At 41.6% G+C, this 24,949-nt stretch overlaps 1 protein-coding gene across 1 annotated transcript; it reads left to right on the top strand.

Moving 5' to 3' along the window:
- The first annotated feature begins 275 nt into the window (after positions 1 to 275).
- LOC124044456 (nectin-3-like) lies at positions 276 to 20,507 on the top strand. Its single transcript, XM_046364089.1, has 8 exons — positions 276 to 543; positions 829 to 901; positions 1,498 to 1,668; positions 2,768 to 3,073; positions 16,347 to 16,446; positions 17,431 to 17,585; positions 17,678 to 17,741; positions 19,882 to 20,507. Exons 2-8 carry the CDS (start codon positions 847 to 849, stop codon positions 19,946 to 19,948), a joined length of 918 nt encoding a protein of 305 aa, XP_046220045.1. The 5' UTR covers positions 276 to 543; positions 829 to 846; the 3' UTR covers positions 19,949 to 20,507.
- Positions 20,508 to 24,949: the final 4,442 nt, after the last annotated feature.

Below are 24,949 nucleotides of genomic sequence, written 5' to 3'. Positions count from 1 at the left end.
AGTTTGAAGGGCACAATTATATTTGCAATTAAAAATAATTATTTCTAACCTTGCCAGCGTCTTGACTATATTTCCTATTCATGTTTACAACTCATTTCATGTGTGTTTTCATGGAAAACAAGGACATTCTTTGTGACCCCAAACTTTTGAACTGTAGTGTATATAGTATATCACCAGAGAGGTGGGTCCCAAGTCAAACAGATTCTGGCCTGTTGTTGTTTTTAACTGTGTTTTTCTTAAAGAAAATACATCATTTTGTCCCATCATTCTTGTTTTTTTTTGTAATGAGGCTTATGTGTATTTTTCATAACCAGTATAAGGTTAAACGGCTTTCAAAGAGGAAGCACACAGCCTATGAAAAGCCAGGAGTCTGCGAGTGGGGTGGAGCCTAGACTGTCTCATCCATGATCCACCCCATTGTGCTATAGCTGCTGTGGCTTACTGAATTAGTGTTTTCCAACAGTAGGAGGACATTTTTCTGTCAGCACAAACGTCAAAAACAAATGTCTGCTATTTCAGCAGAGGAACTTCTATTCATCAAAGGTTAGTGGTCTCTTAAATTTACAGATGCATCTGTTTTTTTCCATTATTACTGACCAATGTAGGACTGGTTGTTTATTTTGGAGAAAAGGTTTTGGCTTCATTGCAAGATGTGCATAGTCTCCATCAAAGAGTGATGATTGCAGACCAATGCTTGAATACATTTTATTGCAAACAACATTATTTTACATACAGCTCAGCCTACATAACTGTCTTACATAAACAATGAATAGATCCAATTTTAAAATGTAATATAATTCCATAATTACGTTTCCCCTCTGATCCTAGCAATTAGAAGAGCAAAGCATGTTACTGAAGCTGAGCTGTGTGATTCTGCTCATCATCCAGAGGGATACAGAAAGTAGGTTTCCAATTGTCATAAAATGTCATACTATTGAGATCATGTTTGTCTCTTTCTTCTTATTAACAGAAGGCAAGACAGTAACACCCAACAAACACACAATCCCACCATTCAACTGTAGTCCTTGTACTTTTAGGGTACATAAGGCACACACATCAGCTCAGTAAGTTGACAATGTTTTTAGCTCAGTAGTTTTGAGACATGCTGATCATTCACAAGTATCTGGGAATGTATTGAATATCTTATGTCTTGATTAAGTGTAAGAATAGAGTCAGGGCTTTTGGCTTATTATTCTAATAACATATTCACTAAGTAATTTCAGCCTAGACTGAACCCAGAACAGTGCGTGCTTTAGCCATCTCCTCTGACTATGGCTATCCAAATGGGGTTAGGGTCAAAGATTGAGTAATTGGCACATTTGTTGTTGCAATAGCCACATTTCAGCATCAATATGATATCATAGTTCATAGCACAGCTAAATACTAATATTGGTCTTGTCTGTGTGTTTAGTTATCATCTCTGTTTATTAGAGTTCATAAACATCTATTCTACAGGTATCTTCTGGACTGTATTTTTGGCTTGTGTTTTCTCTTCAGGTACACGGGTCATTGGTGAATGCAGGACTGTGGTACAGGGGGAGGATGTGGACTTATACTGCAGACTGATAGAGACAACTGAGGACCTTAAACACATAACATGGCAGAAAAGTACTTTGGAAGAAACACAGAAACTTAATTTGCTGCTGATCTATGGCAATGGGGTAATTTGTTGAATTTATTATGGATAAATGAATAAACAATATCCCCATTTTAAATAGAATTGTGTCTAGGTAAACCTATACTCTGTATGTTTAATAGACAATATGAGTTCATAAGAAGAAATTGTGTGACAGGAGAAAGGAGTAATAAAACCATTCCAACTGGGCAGGAACAAATGCGTTGTGGACTGTGTAAACACATAAGGTCGTTAGCCTATGGTTGACCCAACCTGAAACTTAGCTCTGGGGTTTTTAGATTAGGCAGAGAGTGCATTCCTAGGGTTTCTGTTAATTAAACCTGTCAGTTCAGTGGTGATCGATAATGTTGAGGGGTCAAAAGTTATCTGGGAGTGTGTTAGTAAGATAGAATGAACTTTTCACCTTACTTTGTCCTGTCGAGAGAGGGGGGGGGTTCGTTTAAGACAGTGAAATGACGTCATGATCGGTATTTAAACTGATGCATTTGTTTTGAGTGGTAGCGCGCTCCGAGAATAAATTCCATTACCTATTATTTAAAGACTGGTCTGCGTCTATTTTATGCAAACAAGAAATCTTACAAAATTCTCATAAAATAGACGAAGGGCTTTCAATTGATGAAAGCACATTGGCATAATTAAATTATACTAACGTTATTGCACCGAATGGATTGAGTGGTAGAGTCCTGTTTATTGGGAACCCATCAGAAAACCTTGGATCTATTAGAATAACAGCTGTCAGACTGTTGGATGAAGGCACCTTCACATGTATCTTCAGTGTTTTCCCCAGTGGAACATACACTACAGAGATACCTCTGACTGTGCTTGGTAAGAACTATGAGTGTGTAGAAATACTGTGTGTATTGTCAATCTCATCTACACATTTGGCCTGGCAAAGAATGTACCTCTATCCTCTTAACGCCGAGGTTGTAACAAGGAGAGCACACACGTCTCAATATATATTTCCCCTAATGGTCGAGTGTTAAATAACTTGGGAATATATACACCACTTTTCCAGAAACATCCCTCTCCCATAATAACTGGGCTGTGCATGCTTTTTCATGTATAGTTCCACATTTATAATTAGTGGCATGTTTCCTGTTTTAATTTTTTTGGTTTGTTTTCTTGTCATAGTTCCTCCAGTGGTGAGTGTGACAGTCGATGTCCCTCCTGTTGTTGGGGAGAAAGAGGTTATCCTGGTAACCTGTGTGGCTGCTGGTGCCAAGCCACAGGCAGATGTGAAGTGGAAGACAGGGACATTGGGCAGTTTGTTGAAGACAGTGACTAACTCCACACAGCACGCCAACGGAACCACCACAGTACTCAGCCACCTGCTCGGGGTGCCAACCAGAGCAGCCAATCAGCAGCAGGTCCAGTGTGTGGTCAACCAGTCTGCCCTGGCAACAGAAAATAGCTTCAACTACACCATAGACATCCACTGTGAGTATATTCAACTACCACTGACCTAGACCATAGACATCCACTGTAAGTATATTCTACTACCACTGTCCTAGACCATAGACATCCACTGTAAGTATATTCTACTACCACTGGCCTAGACCATAGACATCCACTGTAAGTATATTCTACTACCACTGGCCTAGACCATAGACATCCACTGTAAGTGTATTCTACTACCACTGTCCTAGACCATAGACATCCACTGTGAGTATATTCTACTACCAATGTCCTAGACCATAGACATCCACTGTGAGTATATTCTACTACCACTGTCCTAGACCATAGACATCCACTGTGAGTATATTCTACTACCACTGTCCTAGACCATAGACATCCACTGTGAGTATATTCTACTACCACTGTCCTAGACCATAGACATCCACTGTGAGTATATTCTACTACCACTGTCCTAGACCATAGACATCCACTGTGAGTATATTCTACTACCAATGTCCTAGACCATAGACATCCACTGTGAGTATATTCTACTACCACTGTCCTAGACCATAGACATCCACTGTGAGTATATTCTACTACCACTGTCCTAGACCATAGACATCCACTGTCAGTATATTCTACTACCACTGTCCTAGACCATAGACATCCACTGTCAGTATATTCTACTACCACTGTCCTAGACCATAGACATCCACTGTGAGTATATTCTACTACCACTGGCCTAGACCATAGACATCCACTGTGAGTATATTCTACTACCACTGGCCTAGACCATAGACATCCACTGTGAGTATATTCTACTACCACTGTCCTAGACCATAGTATATTCTACTACCACTGTCCTAGACCATAGACATCCACTGTGAGTATATTCTACTACCACTGGCCTAGACCATAGACATCCACTGTAAGTATATTCTACTACCACTGTCCTAGACCATAGACATCCACTGTGAGTATATTCTACTACCACTGTCCTAGACCATAGACATCCACTGTCAGTATATTCTACTACCACTGGCCTAGACCATAGACATCCACTGTCAGTATATTCTACTACCACTGGCCTAGACCATAGACATCCACTGTAAGTATATTCTACTACCACTGGCCTAGACCATAGACATCCACTGTAAGTATTCTACTTGGCCTAGACCATAGACATCCACTGTAAGTATATTCTATTACCACTGGCCTAGACCATAGACATCCACTGTAAGTATATTCTACTACCACTGGCCTAGACCATAGACATCCACTGTAAGTATATTCTACTACCACTGTCCTAGACCATAGACATCCACTGTAAGTATATTCTACTACCACTGGCCTAGACCATAGACATCCACTGTAAGTGTATTCTACTACCACTGGCCTAGACCATAGACATCCACTGTAAGTATATTCTATTACCACTGGCCTAGACCATAGACATCCACTGTAAGTGTATTCTACTACCACTGGCCTAGACCATAGACATCCACTGTAAGTATATTCTACTACCACTGTCCTAGACCATAGACATCCACTGTAAGTGTATTCTACTACCACTGGCCTAGACCATAGACATCCACTGTAAGTGTATTCTACTAGCACTGTCCTAGACCATAGACATCCACTGTCAGTATATTCTACTACCACTGGCCTAGACCATAGACATCCACTGTGAGTATATTCTACTACCACTGTCCTAGACCATAGACATCCACTGTGAGTATATTCTACTACCACTGGCCTAGACTAGGCCTAGACCACCTAGACATCCACTGTAAGTATATTCTACTACCACTGGCCTAGACCATAGACATCCACTGTAAGTGTATTCTACTACCACTGACCTAGACCATAGACATCCACTGTAAGTATATTCTAATACCACTGACCTAGACCATAGACATCCACTGTAAGTGTATTCTACTACCACTGACCTAGACCATAGACATCCACTGTAAGTATATTCTACTACCACTGTCCTAGACCATAGACATCCACTGTGAGTATATTCTACTACCAATGTCCTAGACCATAGACATCCACTGTGAGTATATTCTACTACCACTGTCCTAGACCATAGACATCCACTGTCAGTATATTCTACTACCACTGGCCTAGACCATAGACATCCACTGTCAGTATATTCTACTACCACTGGCCTAGACCATAGACATCCACTGTCAGTATATTCTACTACCACTGGCCTAGACCATAGACATCCACTGTAAGTATATTCTACTACCACTGGCCTAGACCATAGACATCCACTGTAAGTGTATTCTACTACCACTGGCCTAGACCATAGACATCCACTGTAAGTATATTCTATTACCACTGGCCTAGACCATAGACATCCAGTTTAAGTGTATTCTACTACCACTGGCCTAGACCATAGACATCCACTGTCAGTATATTCTACTACCACTGTCCTAGACCATAGACATCCACTGTCAGTATATTCTACTACCACTGTCCTAGACCATAGACATCCACTGTAAGTATATTCTACTACCACTGTCCTAGACCATAGACATCCACTGTGAGTATATTCTACTACCACTGTCCTAGACCATAGACATCCACTGTGAGTATATTCTACTACCACTGTCCTAGACCATAGACATCCACTGTCAGTATATTCTACTACCACTGGCCTAGACCATAGACATCCACTGTGAGTATATTCTACTACCACTGTCCTAGACCATAGACATCCACTGTAAGTATATTCTACTACCACTGTCCTAGACCATAGACATCCACTGTCAGTATATTCTACTACCACTGGCCTAGACCATAGACATCCACTGTCAGTATATTCTACTACCACTGGCCTAGACCATAGACATCCACTGTGAGTATATTCTACTACCACTGTCCTAGACCATAGACATCCACTGTGAGTATATTCTACTACCACTGTCCTAGACCATAGACATCCACTGTGAGTATATTCTACTACCACTGGCCTAGACCATAGACATCCACTGTGAGTATATTCTACTACCACTGTCCTAGACCATAGACATCCACTGTGAGTATATTCTACTACCACTGGCCTAGACCATAGACATCCACTGTCAGTATATTCTACTACCACTGGCCTAGACCATAGACATCCACTGTCAGTATATTCTACTACCACTGGCCTAGACCATAGACATCCACTGTAAGTGTATTCTACTAGCACTGTCCTAGACCATAGACATCCACTGTGAGTATATTCTACTACCACTGTCCTAGACCATAGACATCCACTGTGAGTATATTCTACTACCACTGGCCTAGACCATAGACATCCACTGTGAGTATATTCTACTACCACTGTCCTAGACCATAGACATCCACTGTGAGTATATTCTACTACCACTGTCCTAGACCATAGACATCCACTGTCAGTATATTCTACTACCACTGTCCTAGACCATAGACATCCACTGTCAGTATATTCTACTACCACTGTCCTAGACCATAGACATCCACTGTGAGTATATTCTACTACCACTGTCCTAGACCATAGACATCCACTGTGAGTATATTCTACTACCACTGTCCTAGACCATAGACATCCACTGTGAGTATATTCTACTACCACTGTCCTAGACCATAGACATCCACTGTGAGTATATTTTACTACCACTGGCCTAGACCATAGACATCCACTGTAAGTATATTCTACTACCACTGACCTAGACCATAGACATCCACTGTAAGTATATTCTACTACCACTGTCCTAGACCATAGACATCCACTGTCAGTATATTCTACTACCACTGGCCTAGACCATAGACATCCACTGTCAGTATATTCTACTACCACTGGCCTAGACCATAGACATCCACTGTAAGTATATTCTACTACCACTGGCCTAGACCATAGACATCCACTGTAAGTGTATTCTACTACCACTGGCCTAGACCATAGACATCCACTGTAAGTAAATTCTATTACCACTGGCCTAGACCATAGACATCCACTGTAAGTGTATTCTACTACCACTGGCCTAGACCATAGACATCCACTGTAAGTGTATTCTACTAGCACTGTCCTAGACCATAGACATCCACTGTCAGTATATTCTACTACCACTGGCCTAGACCATAGACATCCACTGTAAGTGTATTCTACTACCACTGGCCTAGACCATAGACATCCACTGTAAGTATATTCTACTACCACTGGCCTAGACCATAGACATCCACTGTGAGTATATTCTACTACCACTGTCCTAGACCATAGACATCCACTGTGAGTATATTCTACTACCACTGTCCTAGACCATAGACATCCACTGTGAGTATATTCTACTACCACTGTCCTAGACCATAGACATCCACTGTGAGTATATTCTACTACCACTGTCCTAGACCATAGACATCCACTGTGAGTATATTCTACTACCACTGTCCTAGACCATAGACATCCACTGTGAGTATATTCTACTACCACTGGCCTAGACCATAGACATCCACTGTAAGTATATTCTACTACCACTGACCTAGACCATAGACATCCACTGTAAGTATATTCTACTACCACTGACCTAGACCATAGACATCCACTGTAAGTGTATTCTACTACCACTGGCCTAGACCATAGACATCCACTGTAAGTATATTCTACTACCACTGGCCTAGACCATAGACATCCACTGTGAGTATATTCTACTACCACTGTCCTAGACCATAGACATCCACTGTGAGTATATTCTACTACCACTGTCCTAGACCATAGACATCCACTGTGAGTATATTCTACTACCACTGTCCTAGACCATAGACATCCACTGTGAGTATATTCTACTACCACTGTCCTAGACCATAGACATCCACTGTGAGTATATTCTACTACCACTGTCCTAGACCATAGACATCCACTGTGAGTATATTCTACTACCACTGGCCTAGACCATAGACATCCACTGTAAGTATATTCTACTACCACTGACCTAGACCATAGACATCCACTGTAAGTATATTCTACTACCACTGGCCTAGACCATAGACATCCACTGTAAGTGTATTCTACTACCACTGTCCTAGACCATAGACATCCACTGTGAGTATATTCTACTACCAATGTCCTAGACCATAGACATCCACTGTGAGTATATTCTACTACCACTGGCCTAGACCATAGACATCCACTGTAAGTATATTCTACTACCACTGGCCTAGACCATAGACATCCACTGTCAGTATATTCTACTACCACTGGCCTAGACCATAGACATCCACTGTCAGTATATTCTACTACCACTGGCCTAGACCATAGACATCCACTGTCAGTATATTCTACTACCACTGGCCTAGACCATAGACATCCACTGTAAGTATATTCTACTACCACTGTCCTAGACCATAGACATCCACTGTCAGTATATTCTACTACCACTGGCCTAGACCATAGACATCCACTGTGAGTATATTCTACTACCACTGTCCTAGACCATAGACATCCACTGTGAGTATATTCTACTACCACTGTCCTAGACTAGACATCCACTGTAAGTATATTCTACTACCACTGGCCTAGACCATAGACATCCACTGTCAGTATATTCTACTACCACTGACCTAGACCATAGACATCCACTGTAAGTGTATTCTACTACCACTGGCCTAGACCATAGACATCCACTGTAAGTATATTCTACTACCACTGGCCTAGACCATAGACATCCACTGTAAGTGTATTCTACTACCACTGGCCTAGACCATAGACATCCACTGTGAGTATATTCTACTACCACTGTCCTAGACCATAGACATCCACTGTAAGTATATTCTAATACCACTGGCCTAGACCATAGACATCCACTGTCAGTATATTCTACTACCACTGACCTAGACCATAGACATCCACTGTAAGTGTATTCTACTACCACTGGCCTAGACCATAGACATCCACTGTAAGTATATTCTACTACCACTGGCCTAGACCATAGACATCCACTGTAAGTGTATTCTACTACCACTGGCCTAGACCATAGACATCCACTGTGAGTATATTCTACTACCACTGTCCTAGACCATAGACATCCACTGTGAGTATATTCTACTACCACTGTCCTAGACCATAGACATCCACTGTGAGTATATTCTACTACCACTGTCCTAGACCATAGACATCCACTGTGAGTATATTCTACTACCACTGTCCTAGACCATAGACATCCACTGTGAGTATATTCTACTACCACTGTCCTAGACCATAGACATCCACTGTGAGTATATTCTACTACCACTGGCCTAGACCATAGACATCCACTGTAAGTATATTCTACTACCACTGACCTAGACCATAGACATCCACTGTAAGTATATTCTACTACCACTGACCTAGACCATAGACATCCACTGTAAGTGTATTCTACTACCACTGGCCTAGACCATAGACATCCACTGTAAGTATATTCTACTACCACTGGCCTAGACCATAGACATCCACTGTGAGTATATTCTACTACCACTGTCCTAGACCATAGACATCCACTGTGAGTATATTCTACTACCACTGTCCTAGACCATAGACATCCACTGTGAGTATATTCTACTACCACTGTCCTAGACCATAGACATCCACTGTGAGTATATTCTACTACCACTGTCCTAGACCATAGACATCCACTGTGAGTATATTCTACTACCACTGTCCTAGACCATAGACATCCACTGTGAGTATATTCTACTACCACTGGCCTAGACCATAGACATCCACTGTAAGTATATTCTACTACCACTGACCTAGACCATAGACATCCACTGTAAGTATATTCTACTACCACTGGCCTAGACCATAGACATCCACTGTAAGTGTATTCTACTACCACTGTCCTAGACCATAGACATCCACTGTGAGTATATTCTACTACCACTGTCCTAGACCATAGACATCCACTGTGAGTATATTCTACTACCACTGGCCTAGACCATAGACATCCACTGTAAGTATATTCTACTACCACTGGCCTAGACCATAGACATCCACTGTCAGTATATTCTATACCACTGGCCTAGACCATAGACATCCACTGTCAGTATATTCTACTACCACTGGCCTAGACCATAGACATCCACTGTCAGTATATTCTACTACCACTGGCCTAGACCATAGACATCCACTGTAAGTATATTCTACTACCACTGTCCTAGACCATAGACATCCACTGTCAGTATATTCTACTACCACTGGCCTAGACCATAGACATCCACTGTGAGTATATTCTACTACCACTGTCCTAGACCATAGACATCCACTGTGAGTATATTCTACTACCACTGTCCTAGACCATAGACATCCACTGTAAGTATATTCTACTACCACTGGCCTAGACCATAGACATCCACTGTCAGTATATTCTACTACCACTGACCTAGACCATAGACATCCACTGTAAGTGTATTCTACTACCACTGGCCTAGACCATAGACATCCACTGTAAGTATATTCTACTACCACTGGCCTAGACCATAGACATCCACTGTAAGTGTATTCTACTACCACTGGCCTAGACCATAGACATCCACTGTAAGTATATTCTACTACCACTGGCCTAGACCATAGACATCCACTGTATTCTACTACCACTGGTAGACCATATTCTACTACCACTGGCCTAGACCATAGACATCCACTGTAAGTGTATTCTACTACCACTGTCCTAGACCATAGACATCCACTGTGAGTATATTCTACTACCACTGTCCTAGACCATAGACATCCACTGTGAGTATATTCTACTACCACTGTCCTAGACCATAGACATCCACTGTAAGTATATTCTACTACCACTGGCCTAGACCATAGACATCCACTGTAAGTGTATTCTACTACCACTGGCCTAGACCATAGACATCCACTGTAAGTATATTCTACTACCACTGGCCTAGACCATAGACATCCACTGTAAGTGTATTCTACTACCACTGGCCTAGACCATAGACATCCACTGTCAGTATATTCTATTACCACTGGCCTAGACCATAGACATCCACTGTAAGTGTATTCTACTACCACTGTCCTAGACCATAGACATCCACTGTGAGTATATTCTACTACCACTGTCCTAGACCATAGACATCCACTGTGAGATTCACTACCACTGTCCTAGACCATAGACATCCATTCTATTCTACTACCACTGGCCTAGACCATAGACATCCACTGTCAGTATATTCTACTACCACTGGCCTAGACCATAGACATCCACTGTCAGTATATTCTACTACCACTGGCCTAGACCATAGACATCCACTGTGAGTATATTCTACTACCACTGTCCTAGACCATAGACATCCACTGTCAGTATATTCTACTACCACTGGCCTAGACCATAGACATCCACTGTCAGTATATTCTACTACCACTGGCCTAGACCATAGACATCCACTGTAAGTATATTCTACTACCACTGGCCTAGACCATAGACATCCACTGTAAGTGTATTCTACTACCACTGGCCTAGACCATAGACATCCACTGTAAGACATACCACTGGCCTAGACCATAGACATCCACTGTAAGTGTATTCTACTACCACTGGCCTAGACCATAGACATCCACTGTCAGTATATTCTACTACCACTGTCCTAGACCATAGACATCCACTGTAAGTGTATTCTACTAGCACTGTCCTAGACCATAGACATCCACTGTCAGTATATTCTACTACCACTGGCCTAGACCATAGACATCCACTGTAAGTGTATTCTACTACCACTGGCCTAGACCATAGACATCCACTGTAAGTATATTCTACTACCACTGGCCTAGACCATAGACATCCACTGTAAGTATATTCTACTACCACTGTCCTAGACCATAGACATCCACTGTCAGTATATTCTACTACCACTGGCCTAGACCATAGACATCCACTGTGAGTATATTCTACTACCACTGTCCTAGACCATAGACATCCACTGTGAGTATATTCTACTACCACTGTCCTAGACCATAGACATCCACTGTAAGTATATTCTAATACCACTGGCCTAGACCATAGACATCCACTGTCAGTATATTCTACTACCACTGACCTAGACCATAGACATCCACTGTAAGTGTATTCTACTACCACTGGCCTAGACCATAGACATCCACTGTAAGTATATTCTACTACCACTGGCCTAGACCATAGACATCCACTGTAAGTGTATTCTACTACCACTGGCCTAGACCATAGACATCCACTGTAAGTATATTCTACTACCACTGGCCTAGACCATAGACATCCACTGTAAGTGTATTCTACTACCACTGGCCTAGACCATAGACATCCACTGTCAGTATATTCTATTACCACTGGCCTAGACCATAGACATCCACTGTAAGTGTATTCTACTACCACTGTCCTAGACCATAGACATCCACTGTGAGTATATTCTACTACCACTGTCCTAGACCATAGACATCCACTGTGAGTATATTCTACTACCACTGTCCTAGACCATAGACATCCACTGTCAGTATATTCTACTACCACTGGCCTAGACCATAGACATCCACTGTAAGTATATTCTACTACCACTGGCCTAGACCATAGACATCCACTGTAAGTATATTCTATTACCACTGGCCTAGACCATAGACATCCACTGTAAGTGTATTCTACTACCACTGGCCTAGACCATAGACATCCACTGTAAGTGTATTCTACTAGCACTGTCCTAGACCATAGACATCCATTGTCAGTATATTCTACTACCACTGGCCTAGACCATAGACATCCACTGTAAGTGTATTCTACTACCACTGGCCTAGACCATAGACATCCACTGTCAGTATATTCTACTACCACTGGCCTAGACCATAGACATCCACTGTAAGTATATTCTAATACCACTGGCCTAGACCATAGACATCCACTGTCAGTATATTCTACTACCACTGGCCTAGACCATAGACATCCACTGTCAGTATATTCTACTACCACTGGCCTAGACCATAGACATCCACTGTGAGTATATTCTACTACCACTGTCCTAGACCATAGACATCCACTGTCAGTATATTCTACTACCACTGGCCTAGACCATAGACATCCACTGTCAGTATATTCTACTACCACTGGCCTAGACCATAGACATCCACTGTAAGTATATTCTACTACCACTGGCCTAGACCATAGACATCCACTGTAAGTGTATTCTACTACCACTGGCCTAGACCATAGACATCCACTGTAAGTATATTCTACTACCACTGGCCTAGACCATAGACATCCACTGTAAGTGTATTCTACTACCACTGGCCTAGACCATAGACATCCACTGTAAGTGTATTCTACTAGCACTGTCCTAGACCATAGACATCCACTGTCAGTATATTCTACTACCACTGTCCTAGACCATAGACATCCACTGTCAGTATATTCTACTACCACTGGCCTAGACCATAGACATCCACTGTAAGTATATTCTACTACCACTGGCCTAGACCATAGACATCCACTGTAAGTGTATTCTACTACCACTGGCCTAGACCATAGACATCCACTGTAAGTATATTCTATTACCACTGGCCTAGACCATAGACATCCACTGTAAGTGTATTCTACTACCACTGGCCTAGACCATAGACATCCACTGTAAGTGTATTCTACTAGCACTGTCCTAGACCATAGACATCCACTGTCAGTATATTCTACTACCACTGTCCTAGACCATAGACATCCACTGTGAGTATATTCTACTACCACTGGCCTAGACCATAGACATCCACTGTGAGTATATTCTACTACCACTGGCCTAGACCATAGACATCCACTGTAAGTGTATTCTACTACCACTGTCCTAGACCATAGACATCCACTTTAGGTGTATTCTACTAGCACTGGCATACACCATAGACATCCACTGTCAGTATATTCTACTACCACTGGCCTAGACCATAGACATCCACTGTCAGTATATTCTACTACCACTGGCCTAGACCATAGACATCCACTGTAAGTGTATTCTACTACCACTGGCCTAGACCATAGACATCCACTGTAAGTATATTCTACTACCACTGGCCTAGACCATAGACATCCACTGTAAGTATATTCTACTACCACTGTCCTAGACCATAGACATCCACTGTCAGTATATTCTACTACCACTGGCCTAGACCATAGACATCCACTGTGAGTATATTCTACTACCACTGTCCTAGACCATAGACATCCACTGTGAGTATATTCTACTACCACTGGCCTAGACCATAGACATCCACTGTCAGTATATTCTACTACCACTGGCCTAGACCATAGACATCCACTGTCAGTATATTCTACTACCACTGGCCTAGACCATAGACATCCACTGTAAGTGTATTCTACTAGCACTGTCCTAGACCATAGACATCCACTGTCAGTATATTCTACTACCACTGTCCTAGACCATAGACATCCACTGTGAGTATATTCTACTACCACTGGCCTAGACCATAGACATCCACTGTGAGTATATTCTACTACCACTGTCCTAGACCATAGACATCCACTGTAAGTATATTCTAATACCACTGGCCTAGACCATAGACATCCACTGTCAGTATATTCTACTACCACTGGCCTAGACCATAGACATCCACTGTAAGTGTATTCTACTACCACTGGCCTAGACCATAGACATCCACTGTAAGTATATTCTACTACCACTGGCCTAGACCATAGACATCCACTGTACGTGTATTCTACTACCACTGGGCTAGACCATAGACATCCACTGTAAGTGTATTCTACTACCACTGGCCTAGACCATAGACATCCACTGTCAGTATATTCTACTACCACTGGCCTAGACCATAGACATCCACTGTAAGTGTATTCTACTACCACTGTCCTAGACCATAGACATCCACTGTAAGTATATTCTACTACCACTGTCCTAGACCATAGACATCCACTGTAAGTGTATTCTACTACCACTGGCCTAGACCATAGACATCCACTGTCAGTATATTCTACTACCACTGGCCTAGACCATAGACATCCACTGTAAGTGTATTCTACTACCACTGGCCTAGACCATAGACATCCACTGTAAGTGTATTCTACTACCACTGTCCTAGACCATAGACATCCACTTTAGGTGTATTCTACTAGCACTGGCATACACCATAGACATCCACTGTCAGTATATTCTACTACCACTGGCCTAGACCATAGACATCCACTGTCAGTATATTCTACTACCACTGGCCTAGACCATAGACATCCACTGTAAGTGTATTCTACTACCACTGGCCTAGACCATAGACATCCACTGTAAGTATATTCTACTACCACTGGCCTAGACCATAGACATCCACTGTCAGTATATTCTACTACCACTGGCCTAGACCATAGACATCCACTGTAAGTGTATTCTACTACCACTGTCCTAGACCATAGACATCCACTTTAGGTGTATTCTACTAGCACTGGCATACACCATAGACATCCACTGTCAGTATATTCTACTACCACTGGCCTAGACCATAGACATCCACTGTCAGTATATTCTACTACCACTGGCCTAGACCATAGACATCCACTGTATTCTACTACCACTGGCCTAGACCATAGACATCCATGTCTATTCTACTACCACTGGCCTAGACCATAGACATCCACTGTAAGTGTATTCTACTACCACTGGCCTAGACCATAGACATCCACTGTAAGTGTATTCTACTACCACTGGCCTAGACCATAGACATCCACTGTCAGTATATTCTACTACCACTGGCCTAGACCATAGACATCCACTTTAGGTGTATTCTACTAGCACTGGCATACACCATAGACATCCACTGTCAGTATATTCTACTACCACTGGCCTAGACCATAGACATCCACTGTCAGTATATTCTACTACCACTGGCCTAGACCATAGACATCCACTGTAAGTGTATTCTACTAGCACTGGCATACACCATAGACATCCACTGTCAGTATATTCTACTACCACTGTCATAAACTATATACATCCACTTTAGGTGTATTCTACTAGCACTGTACTACACCATAGACATCCACTGTAAGTATATTCTACTACCACTGTTCTACACTATAGACTGAAAGTAATCTATCGAACTGAAAAGAACGAAGACCAGATTCACAAGCGACTGAATTCTTAGAGTGTTGCCTCATCTGTGGATGAAGGTTCCATCCCTGTCCACTGCTTAGAGACTGTAGTGTCACTGTTATGGGTGTCATATATAGTATCTGTCTTGGTATGGATGTGTAGGTCTATTTACATTCTATAGCTGCAGTAACTGTAACCAGCTTGCGGACTCTCTCTCTCTCTGTCTGTCTGTCTCTCATAGATCCACCTCAGACAGTGAACATTAATCTTAGTGAGACCTCTCAACCCTCAGCCCTATGTGTAGCAGACGGTAACCCACAACCCAACTACACCTGGAGCAGGTACTCACTCCTATGTAAACTAGTTAAAGGGTAAATCCATCTGAATTCAATCACTTTGACAGTACCACTTTTGATTTGAGCCAAAGTTGACCTATTTTGCTTACCCCACCATACCATGAGACATCCATGTCCATGGCACTGGAAAATATAAATAGTTGATATTGATATCATTTAAAAGCCTACAAACAGGGTTGTCAAACTATTTTAGAAATTCACGAAAAATTTTAACGTCAATTATCTAAAAAACAATCTGTTGTAGCTTAGACCCTATTTTACATGATGTGAGATTTTTGTGTTGTGCCTGTCATCGGTTGAGACAACACGCTCTTGGGTACATTCATGTCCAAAAAGTCATGGTCTGACCACTTCTACCATGGACAAACATGTATGGACAGTTGTGTTTGAATCAAAGGGATGCTGTCAAAAAGTGATTCATTTCAAACGGATTTCCCCTCAAGCCAGTTTAAACGCAAATGTTAGCTGTACTTGTTTAGACATACAATATAAATGAGCTTGAAGCTTCAGTATGTTCATATCTGAAGTTGTTTAATTATGCTGGCCTATCATGCCTTTGTCTGTCTACTTAACTGGTTTCACAGGCCTGGTCTAAGACACTGCATCTCAGTGCTAGGGGTGTCACTACAGACAACCTGGTTCAAATCCAGACTGTATCACAACCGGCTCTGATTGGGAGTCCCATATTGCGGTGCACAATTGGCCCAGAGTTGTTTGGCTGGTGTGGTGTCATCTGGCTGGTGTGGTGTCAGCTGGCTGGTGTGGTGTCATCTGGCTGGTGTGGTGTCAGCTGGCTGGTGTGTTGTCAGCTGGCTGGTGTGGTGTCAGCTGGCTGGTGTGGTGTCATTGTAAATAAGAATTTGTTCTTATCTGACTTGCCATGTTAAATAAAGGTTAAAAAAAACATACTGAACTCATGCAGAAACACACACACACACTCTCATACATTGTCCTCGACTCCCTCCCCAGAGAGGGCCAGCCATGGCCTGGCTCTTCAGTGAGAGCAGAGGGAGGCACACTAATTCTCCTCAGTCTCAGCTCTGAGCTGAATGGTCTCTATGTCTGTGAGGCCTCCAACCCCTATGGACGAGCAACTGGCTCCCTCTATGTAAACACTTCCTCTGGTGAGAAGCACCTTACACAAACATATTCACTGACACACACACGTTGTTGCTTAACTGATTGCTTATAATAACTGTATTCCCTCTCCTCACAGAGACCTCCACTGCCACGTTCTGCTCTATATACAAAGAGTTCACCACTTGCAGGCATCATCACAGGTATGTGACTACGTCATTGTCCACCATTATTCTGTGAATAACCCATCTCAGATACTTTTTGCTATGTAATAATGTGTTTATAATGTCTAATGACAAGGTTGAGGAAGATGAAGGGGATGTATCAGCTATTTAACAATCCAAACCAAATCATCGTATTACATTTTGGTATGTTGGAGCTATTATCTAATAATAAGGTCTATTTATTGTGTTAGCTCGAAGAAACCGCCGGACGGTCTGAGGTGACAGAAGTCATTGTGAAAGGCTAGGAGAGGTTAGCAGCTTAAAGCACCTGATCATTTTTCTAAATGGAGTGGCTGCCCGAACTGTGTTTGTCTCTCCCCAGGACACCTTTTCCATTTTCTAAAAAGTCCTGACGTTCTGTGCATGTGTTAATTTACGCAATAAAAGCAGGTCGAACACAGGTCGCGCAGCCTCTACCTTTTCTTAGACAAGTCACCATTGTCTCCTCTCTTCACCTCTCCTCTCTTCACCTCTCCTCTCTTCACGTACCTCTCCTCTCTTCACGTACCTCTCCTCTCTTCACCTCTCCTCTCTTCACAAACCTCTACTCTCTTCACCTCTCCTCTCTTCATCTCTCCTCTCTTCATGTACCTCTACTCTCTTCACCTCTCCTCTCTTCATGTACCTCTCCTCTCTTCACGTACCTCTACTCGCTTCACCTCTCCTCTTCACAAACCTCTACTCTCTTCACCTCTCCTTTCTTCACGTACCTCTCCTCTCTTCACCTCTCCTCTCTTCATTTACCTCTACTCTCTTCACCTCTCCTCTCTTCATGTACCTCTACTCTCTTCACCTCTCCTCTCTTCACGTACCTCTACTCTCTTCACCTCTCCTCTCTTCACGTACCTCTACTCTCTTCACCTCTCCTCTCTTCACGTACCTCTCCTCTCTTCACGTACCTCTACTCTCTTCACCTCTCCTCTCTTCACAAACCTCTACTCTCTTCACCTCTACTCTCTTCATCTCTCCTCTCTTCACGTACCTCTACTCTCTTCACCTCTCCTCTCTTCACGTACCTCTACTCTCTTCACCTCTCCTCTCTTCACGTACCTCTCCTCTCTTCACGTACCTCTACTCTCTTCACCTCTCCTCTCTTCACGTACCTCTCCTCTCTTCACCTCTATTCTTTTCACCACTACTCTCTTCACGTACCTCTCCTCTCTTCACCTCTCCTCTCTTCACGTACCTCTCCTCTCTTCACCTCTATTCTTTTCACCACTACTCTCTTCACGTACCTCTCCTCTCTTCACCTCTATTCTTTTCACCACTACTCTCTTCACGTACCTCTCCTCTCTTCACCTCTATTCTTTTCACCACTACTCTCTTCACTCTATTCTTTTCTCCTCTCTTCACCTCTATTCTTTTCACCACTACTCTCTTCACGTACCTCTCCTCTCTTCACCTCTATTCTTTTCACCACTACTCTCTTCACGTACCTCTCCTCTCTTCACCTCTATTCTTTTCACCACTACTCTCTTCACGTACCTCTCCTCTCTTCACCTCTATTCTTTTCACCACTACTCTCTTCACGTACCTCTCCTCTCTTCACCTCTATTCTTTTCACCACTACTCTCTTCACGTACCTCTCCTCTCTTCACCTCTATTCTTTTCACCACTACTCTCTTCACGTACCTCTCCTCTCTTCACCTCTATTCTTTTCACCACTACTCTCTTCACGTACCTCTCCTCTCTTCACCTCTATTCTTTTCACCACTACTCTCTTCACGTACCTCTCCTCTCTTCACCTCTATTCTTTTCACCACTACTCTCTTCACGTACCTCTCCTCTCTTCACCTCTATTCTTTTCACCACTACTCTCTTCACGTACCTCTCCTCTCTTCACCTCTATTCTTTTCACCACTACTCTCTTCACGTACCTCTCCTCTCTTCACCTCTATTCTTTTCACCACTACTCTCTTCACGTACCTCTCCTCTCTTCACCTCTATTCTTTTCACCACTACTCTCTTCACCTCTATTCTTTTCACCACTACTCTCTTCGACTATTCTTTTGCCTCACATCTTTTTGCTGCCCTTATCTTCTTCTTTACCTCCTCTCTATTATCACTGTTCTCTCTGTTCTCTCCATTCTTCTCCACTCCTCTCTTCTCTCCCCTACAGGAGAGCAATGCCCAGTCTGATGGTAACACTGCCAGAAGAGAACAACACCAGTGGAGTCAGTACTTAGAAAGACTCAACTCAGGCTCTTGACAGTACTAATCACACAACGTAATCCAAAGCAGTTACAAGAGCCAAGTATTGTGAAAGAAAGAAAATACCACATTTGATCCTTCACAAGATTAAACGTTATATTTTCTTATTAAACGTGTTACAACAGAACCACAACATTTACGGTTCATTGTATTTACCTTCACAGTACATCTGTGGTTAATAACATAGGCCAGTGTTCAATTGTATAGTGGGTTTTGGGAAAGCGCTTAAAGATGTGAGTTTGATTTGCACAGAATGTCGTGGATAGAGAGAAATGATATGTCCTTGATTTAGAAATATGTTTGTGGTTGTGTTCATTGGATGACTTCCCAGCCAGGTTTGTTATTAGAACTGAACGAGTTACTCTGTGGGATTACCAGTATTATAATAATGATGTTACCTGGCAATGACTAACCTTCATGTGAATTCACTTACCTCATATAGACCTTCATTTATGGATATAAATGATGAGTATGGGTGTAAAACTACTCCCTCCTCTGGCCATGGAATCACACTCAAACTGACAAGAATAAAACCCCCCTTTAAGAAACAATAAAGTGAAATGTCAAAAACACCAATTTGTAAGTGCTGGATAAGATGCTAAATGACCATGGCATGCAGCCATGGTGGGGTTGAAGCCCTATGGCCCCACAGCGCCACCATTAGGACAACATTTACTCATTGCCCTTGGATGAGCTATGTCTATACTACTTAACATGCCTGCGAAATATCAAAACTCAAAATACAACAGATCACACACTTGGGGCTCCCAATTGGCACAGTGGTCTAAGACACTGCATTTTAGTGCTAGAGGTGTCACTACAGACAACTTGGGTCGAATCCAGACTGAATCCGGCAGCACACCATTGGCCCAGTGTCGTCCGAGTTTGGCCAGTGTAGACTGTCAATGTCAATACAAATTTGTTTTTAACTGACTTGCCTAGTAAAATAAAAAAAATCTGCTTTTGATTGATTTTGGACCATTTTTAATGACTACAATAAATGCAGCTGGATTTCCATCCAATTGGTGACAGATTTTCATGTGAATATATTACAATGTGCAGAAAAACAATATGTGCATTTTCCCAACAGGGATCTGTTTTCCTCAAATTGACATGTTGCAGATAAAAGGCTATGATGATGTACTAGACATAAAAATGATTTCTGCGGTTAAATTACAAAAATAGTTTTTAATGTAAATGGGTTTCCGTTGCATTTTCAACTCTATTGATTGTTTTGTCACAACAAATGTTGTGTCAAGTAGTAGCCAAGCACCAGAATAAGCATCAAGCTCATCACCGTGCACTTTCAAGTTAACATAACTTATTTAATCTGTAGCCTAATAAACTACATGCTTTCCTGAGTCGCAGTGGGAGGACCACACAAGGAATCATCACGTGACTTCAAGTTTACTTCAATATGATAGTTATTATATCAATATTTGCTATTAAAGGTGTTTCCACTGACATTTCTTTCATAATTAATTTGACCGACACACACATATACTTTGTTTTGTCAACATTTGAATAAATGTCCTGTTGAAATCAGGCCTGTCACAAAAAAATGTTATCCAATATTTACTCTATTCTAATAAAGAGGTTGGATGGAAACCTGGTTATTGTCGTTCTAATGATGCAATATACTTTAACACATTTAAACACTGTTACACCCATGAGTGGCTGTGCATGTCAAGAGAGTGTAGAAACAGTGTTGCAGACAGTGCCCCACCGTGTTACATTGTTTTGTATCAAGGATTAATGATTAAAAGGAAGCGGTCAGTCATCTCTCAACACAACTTGTTGAATATATAAGCAATAGTTTCATATGTTCTGCCCTTGTCAACAGTGGAGTTTATTTAATGCATTGGATTGATATCATCAGCAAGAGGGGTCCACAAGTCATACATATTCTGGCCTGTTGTCTTTCACTTTGTTTTGTGTGGAAATGTGAGCATCATTTTGTATTCCTAGTTGAATTAGTTAGGGAGCGTAAACAAAGTACAACCTTTTTTTACGTTCAAATTTCCATAGCTCCTTGGTCATGTGACCTAGTGACTTCAAACAAAGTTCAGAATGTCCACTGAGTGGGCCTACACATTGCACACCCTTTAGTTCGTCGCTTTTCATCTCACATGATATTACATTTTATTATTCCGGACTCCAAATTGAGCAGCAGCTGCTGAAAAATGAGCTACTACGAATATTGAAATTGACATGGTTTACATTGGAAAAAAGCAAAAGAAAACTGCAAGACTGAATTGGAGACAAAACAAGCAACAAACAAAGAAGATAGGCTTTGAAAAAGTATCTGTTTTTCATAACATTGTACAGTTATCCTAGCTAGCTGAATTGTTTAGCAATTGCTAAGCAGTTGCTAGGGACTCTCCTGGGAGAAGCTAGCTAGCTAACAAAGAATAACATAGAATTTCTAGTTAACAGAAAAAGGACATCAAAGTGAAACAGAAAAAGAACATCAAAGTGAAACAGTCCTCTAAAGACACAAGAGACAATAGTACAAGAAACAATGCTTCTATTGCGTTTATATTCTATTTCTATAGCTTCTTCAAGGATTCCAAGATTGCGAAGCAGTCAGACGTCCTTTGTCCTCGTCTTGTCCCGTGTATATACAGTGGGGCAAAAAAGTATTTAGTCAGCCACCAATTGTGCAAGTTCTCCCACTTAAAAATATGAGAGAGGCCTGCAATTTTCATCATAGGTACATTTCAACTATGAAAGACAAAATGAGAAAGAAAAATCCAGAAAATCACATTGTAGGAATTTTAATGAATTTATTTGCAAATTATGGTGGAAAATAAGAATTTGCCACAATCGCAATAACATCTGCTAATCATGTGTCTTTATATACGGTATGTTATATTCTATATGTATATATACTATATTTTCCCTTTACTTGATTTGTGTGTATTAGGTAGTTGTCGTGGAATGGTTGTTGTTGAATTTCTAGATTACTTCTTAGATATTACTGCACTGGGTCCTAACTTGGTTACAAATACAAGATTGTGTGTGTGTGTGTTTCTGTGGTTGTGTGAGTGGTGGGGATGGAAAGGAATACTGAAACGTTTTATGCATTAAGGAAATTTAAATAATATGAAAATAACAGTGGTCAATGCTAGAATAGGGAAACATATAGAGCTGGAGTGGCCTTCACAGAGCTTGATGAATTTTTAAAAGAAGAATATTGTAAATCCAGGTGTACAAAGGTCTTTGAGACTTTCCCAGAAATATTTAGAAGCTGTATTCGGATCCAAGGGTGATTCTAACATGTTTTGACTCAAGTGGAGAATCCTCAGAGAAGGCGGGGCGGCAGGGTAGCCTAGTGGTTAGAGTGTTGGACTAGTAACCAAAAGGTTGCAAGTTCGAATCCCCAAGCTGACAAGGTACAAATCTGGCATTCTGCCCCTGAACAGGCAGTTAACCCATTGTTCCTAGGCCTTCATTGAAAATAAGAATTGGTTCTTAACTGACTTGCCTAGTTAAATAAAGGTTCAAAAATAAAATAAAAAGAAGAATGCGGAGGATCATCCTCCTCAGTGAATTTCATAAAAATAGTGATAAAATGTTAAATATAGATTTTTTAGATAAAACTATACAAAATATATTCACGTCACCAAATAATTGATGAGAAAACATTGTTTTGCAATGAAGATCTACAGTAGCCTCAACAACACTCTGTAGGGTAGCACCATGGTGAAGCCAGAGGACAGCGAGCTTCCATCCTTGACTTCATTAGAAAACCTAGGAGGCTCATGATTCTCACCCCCTTCCATAGACAAGCAGCCATTATGACAGCCTCCAAGCTATCAGAGATCTTGCAGCATGAACTGACATGTTGTCCAACCAATCAAAGGATCAGATAATCAACCTAGTACTGAAAGCATAAACTATGCCTAGCTAGTACAGCAGTGCATAAAATGTGGTGAGTAGTTGACTCAAAGAGAAAAAAAGACAATAGATTAACAGTTTTATTCAAAAATAAGGAGGAGCAAGAGAGAGTGAGAGAGAGAGAGAGAGAGAGAGAGAGAGAGAGAGAGAGAGAGAGAGAGAGAGAGAGAGAGCGTTAACTATATATATATATTTTTTTTTTTAAAGGTAAACTTTCACTTTTGCTTACATAGCTATGTAATGCAGCTAGCTAGTTTAGCCTACTCAAACACCCGGCTCAAACAGAGGATGCTATGTTAGCTAGCTGGCTATGACTATCCAACACTGGAACTCTTCCAACTCAAGGAAGCTTTTGGTTTTACGTTTTTTTTTTGCCACTGGGTCCTGCCGGTGTAACTGCTAAACTGCTTGCTGACTGTATACTGGTTTGCATGATTGTAGCGGGTTTACTAACGCGATAGTTCTATTAGCTATGTTGACTATGACGTTACTTTAGCTGATATGGTGACAACGATGTAGGCTGTGTGTAGCGGTTATGATATGATGGTTTTGCTTTGAAAAATATGTTTGTCTGGTCACAGACAACTGATGTGTTGTGCAAGTCCACAAGAGAAGGGAAAAGGTGAGAGGAGGAGTGTGAGTAGATGTGAGAAGGAATACAACAAGCTGTTTGTATGTGGCTATGAAATTGAACAGTTTGCGTGTTCTCAGGGATGAATGTATTCATTCCGTAAATCCTTTTGCAAAAGGGAAGCAAAGCGGGAAAAAGACGGGAATATGCATACCTGAATTTCTCCAACAGAAACTCTCGTTTGCAATTGTTGGACTAAGGATTACACCCTAGATCAGCTAGATGCAGGCAAGAGTGTTCAAGGAGGTATTGAATGTATCACTGTCTGTCCATGTGTCACTATGTGTCACCTCAAATCTTTCTCTCAGCATGTGTGCATCTACATTGTAAGCTTTAATTCATAGGCTAGGTTGTAGCAACCTCATGATGGGTATAGGGAAAATATGAGTATCATGTAGTAAGCTTTAATTCATAGGCTAGGTTGTAGCATCCTCATGATGGGTAT

The sequence above is a fragment of the Oncorhynchus gorbuscha genome, linkage group LG09 (assembly GCF_021184085.1).
Source record: "Oncorhynchus gorbuscha isolate QuinsamMale2020 ecotype Even-year linkage group LG09, OgorEven_v1.0, whole genome shotgun sequence".
NCBI lineage: Eukaryota > Metazoa > Chordata > Actinopteri > Salmoniformes > Salmonidae > Oncorhynchus > Oncorhynchus gorbuscha.
Note: the sequence above shows the minus strand (reverse complement) of the source record. Positions and strands in the feature narration are given on the sequence as shown.

Coding starts and splice junctions, on each gene's coding strand:
- LOC124044456 (XM_046364089.1), top strand. CDS start 847: ATGTTACTGAAGCTGAGCTGTGTGATTCTGCTCATCATCCAGAGGGAT. Junction 902..1,497: donor CATCCAGAGGGATACAGAAA/GTAGGTTTCCAA, acceptor TTTTCTCTTCAG/GTACACGGGTCATTGGTGAA. Junction 17,742..19,881: donor ACTTGCAGGCATCATCACAG/GTATGTGACTAC, acceptor TCTCCCCTACAG/GAGAGCAATGCCCAGTCTGA.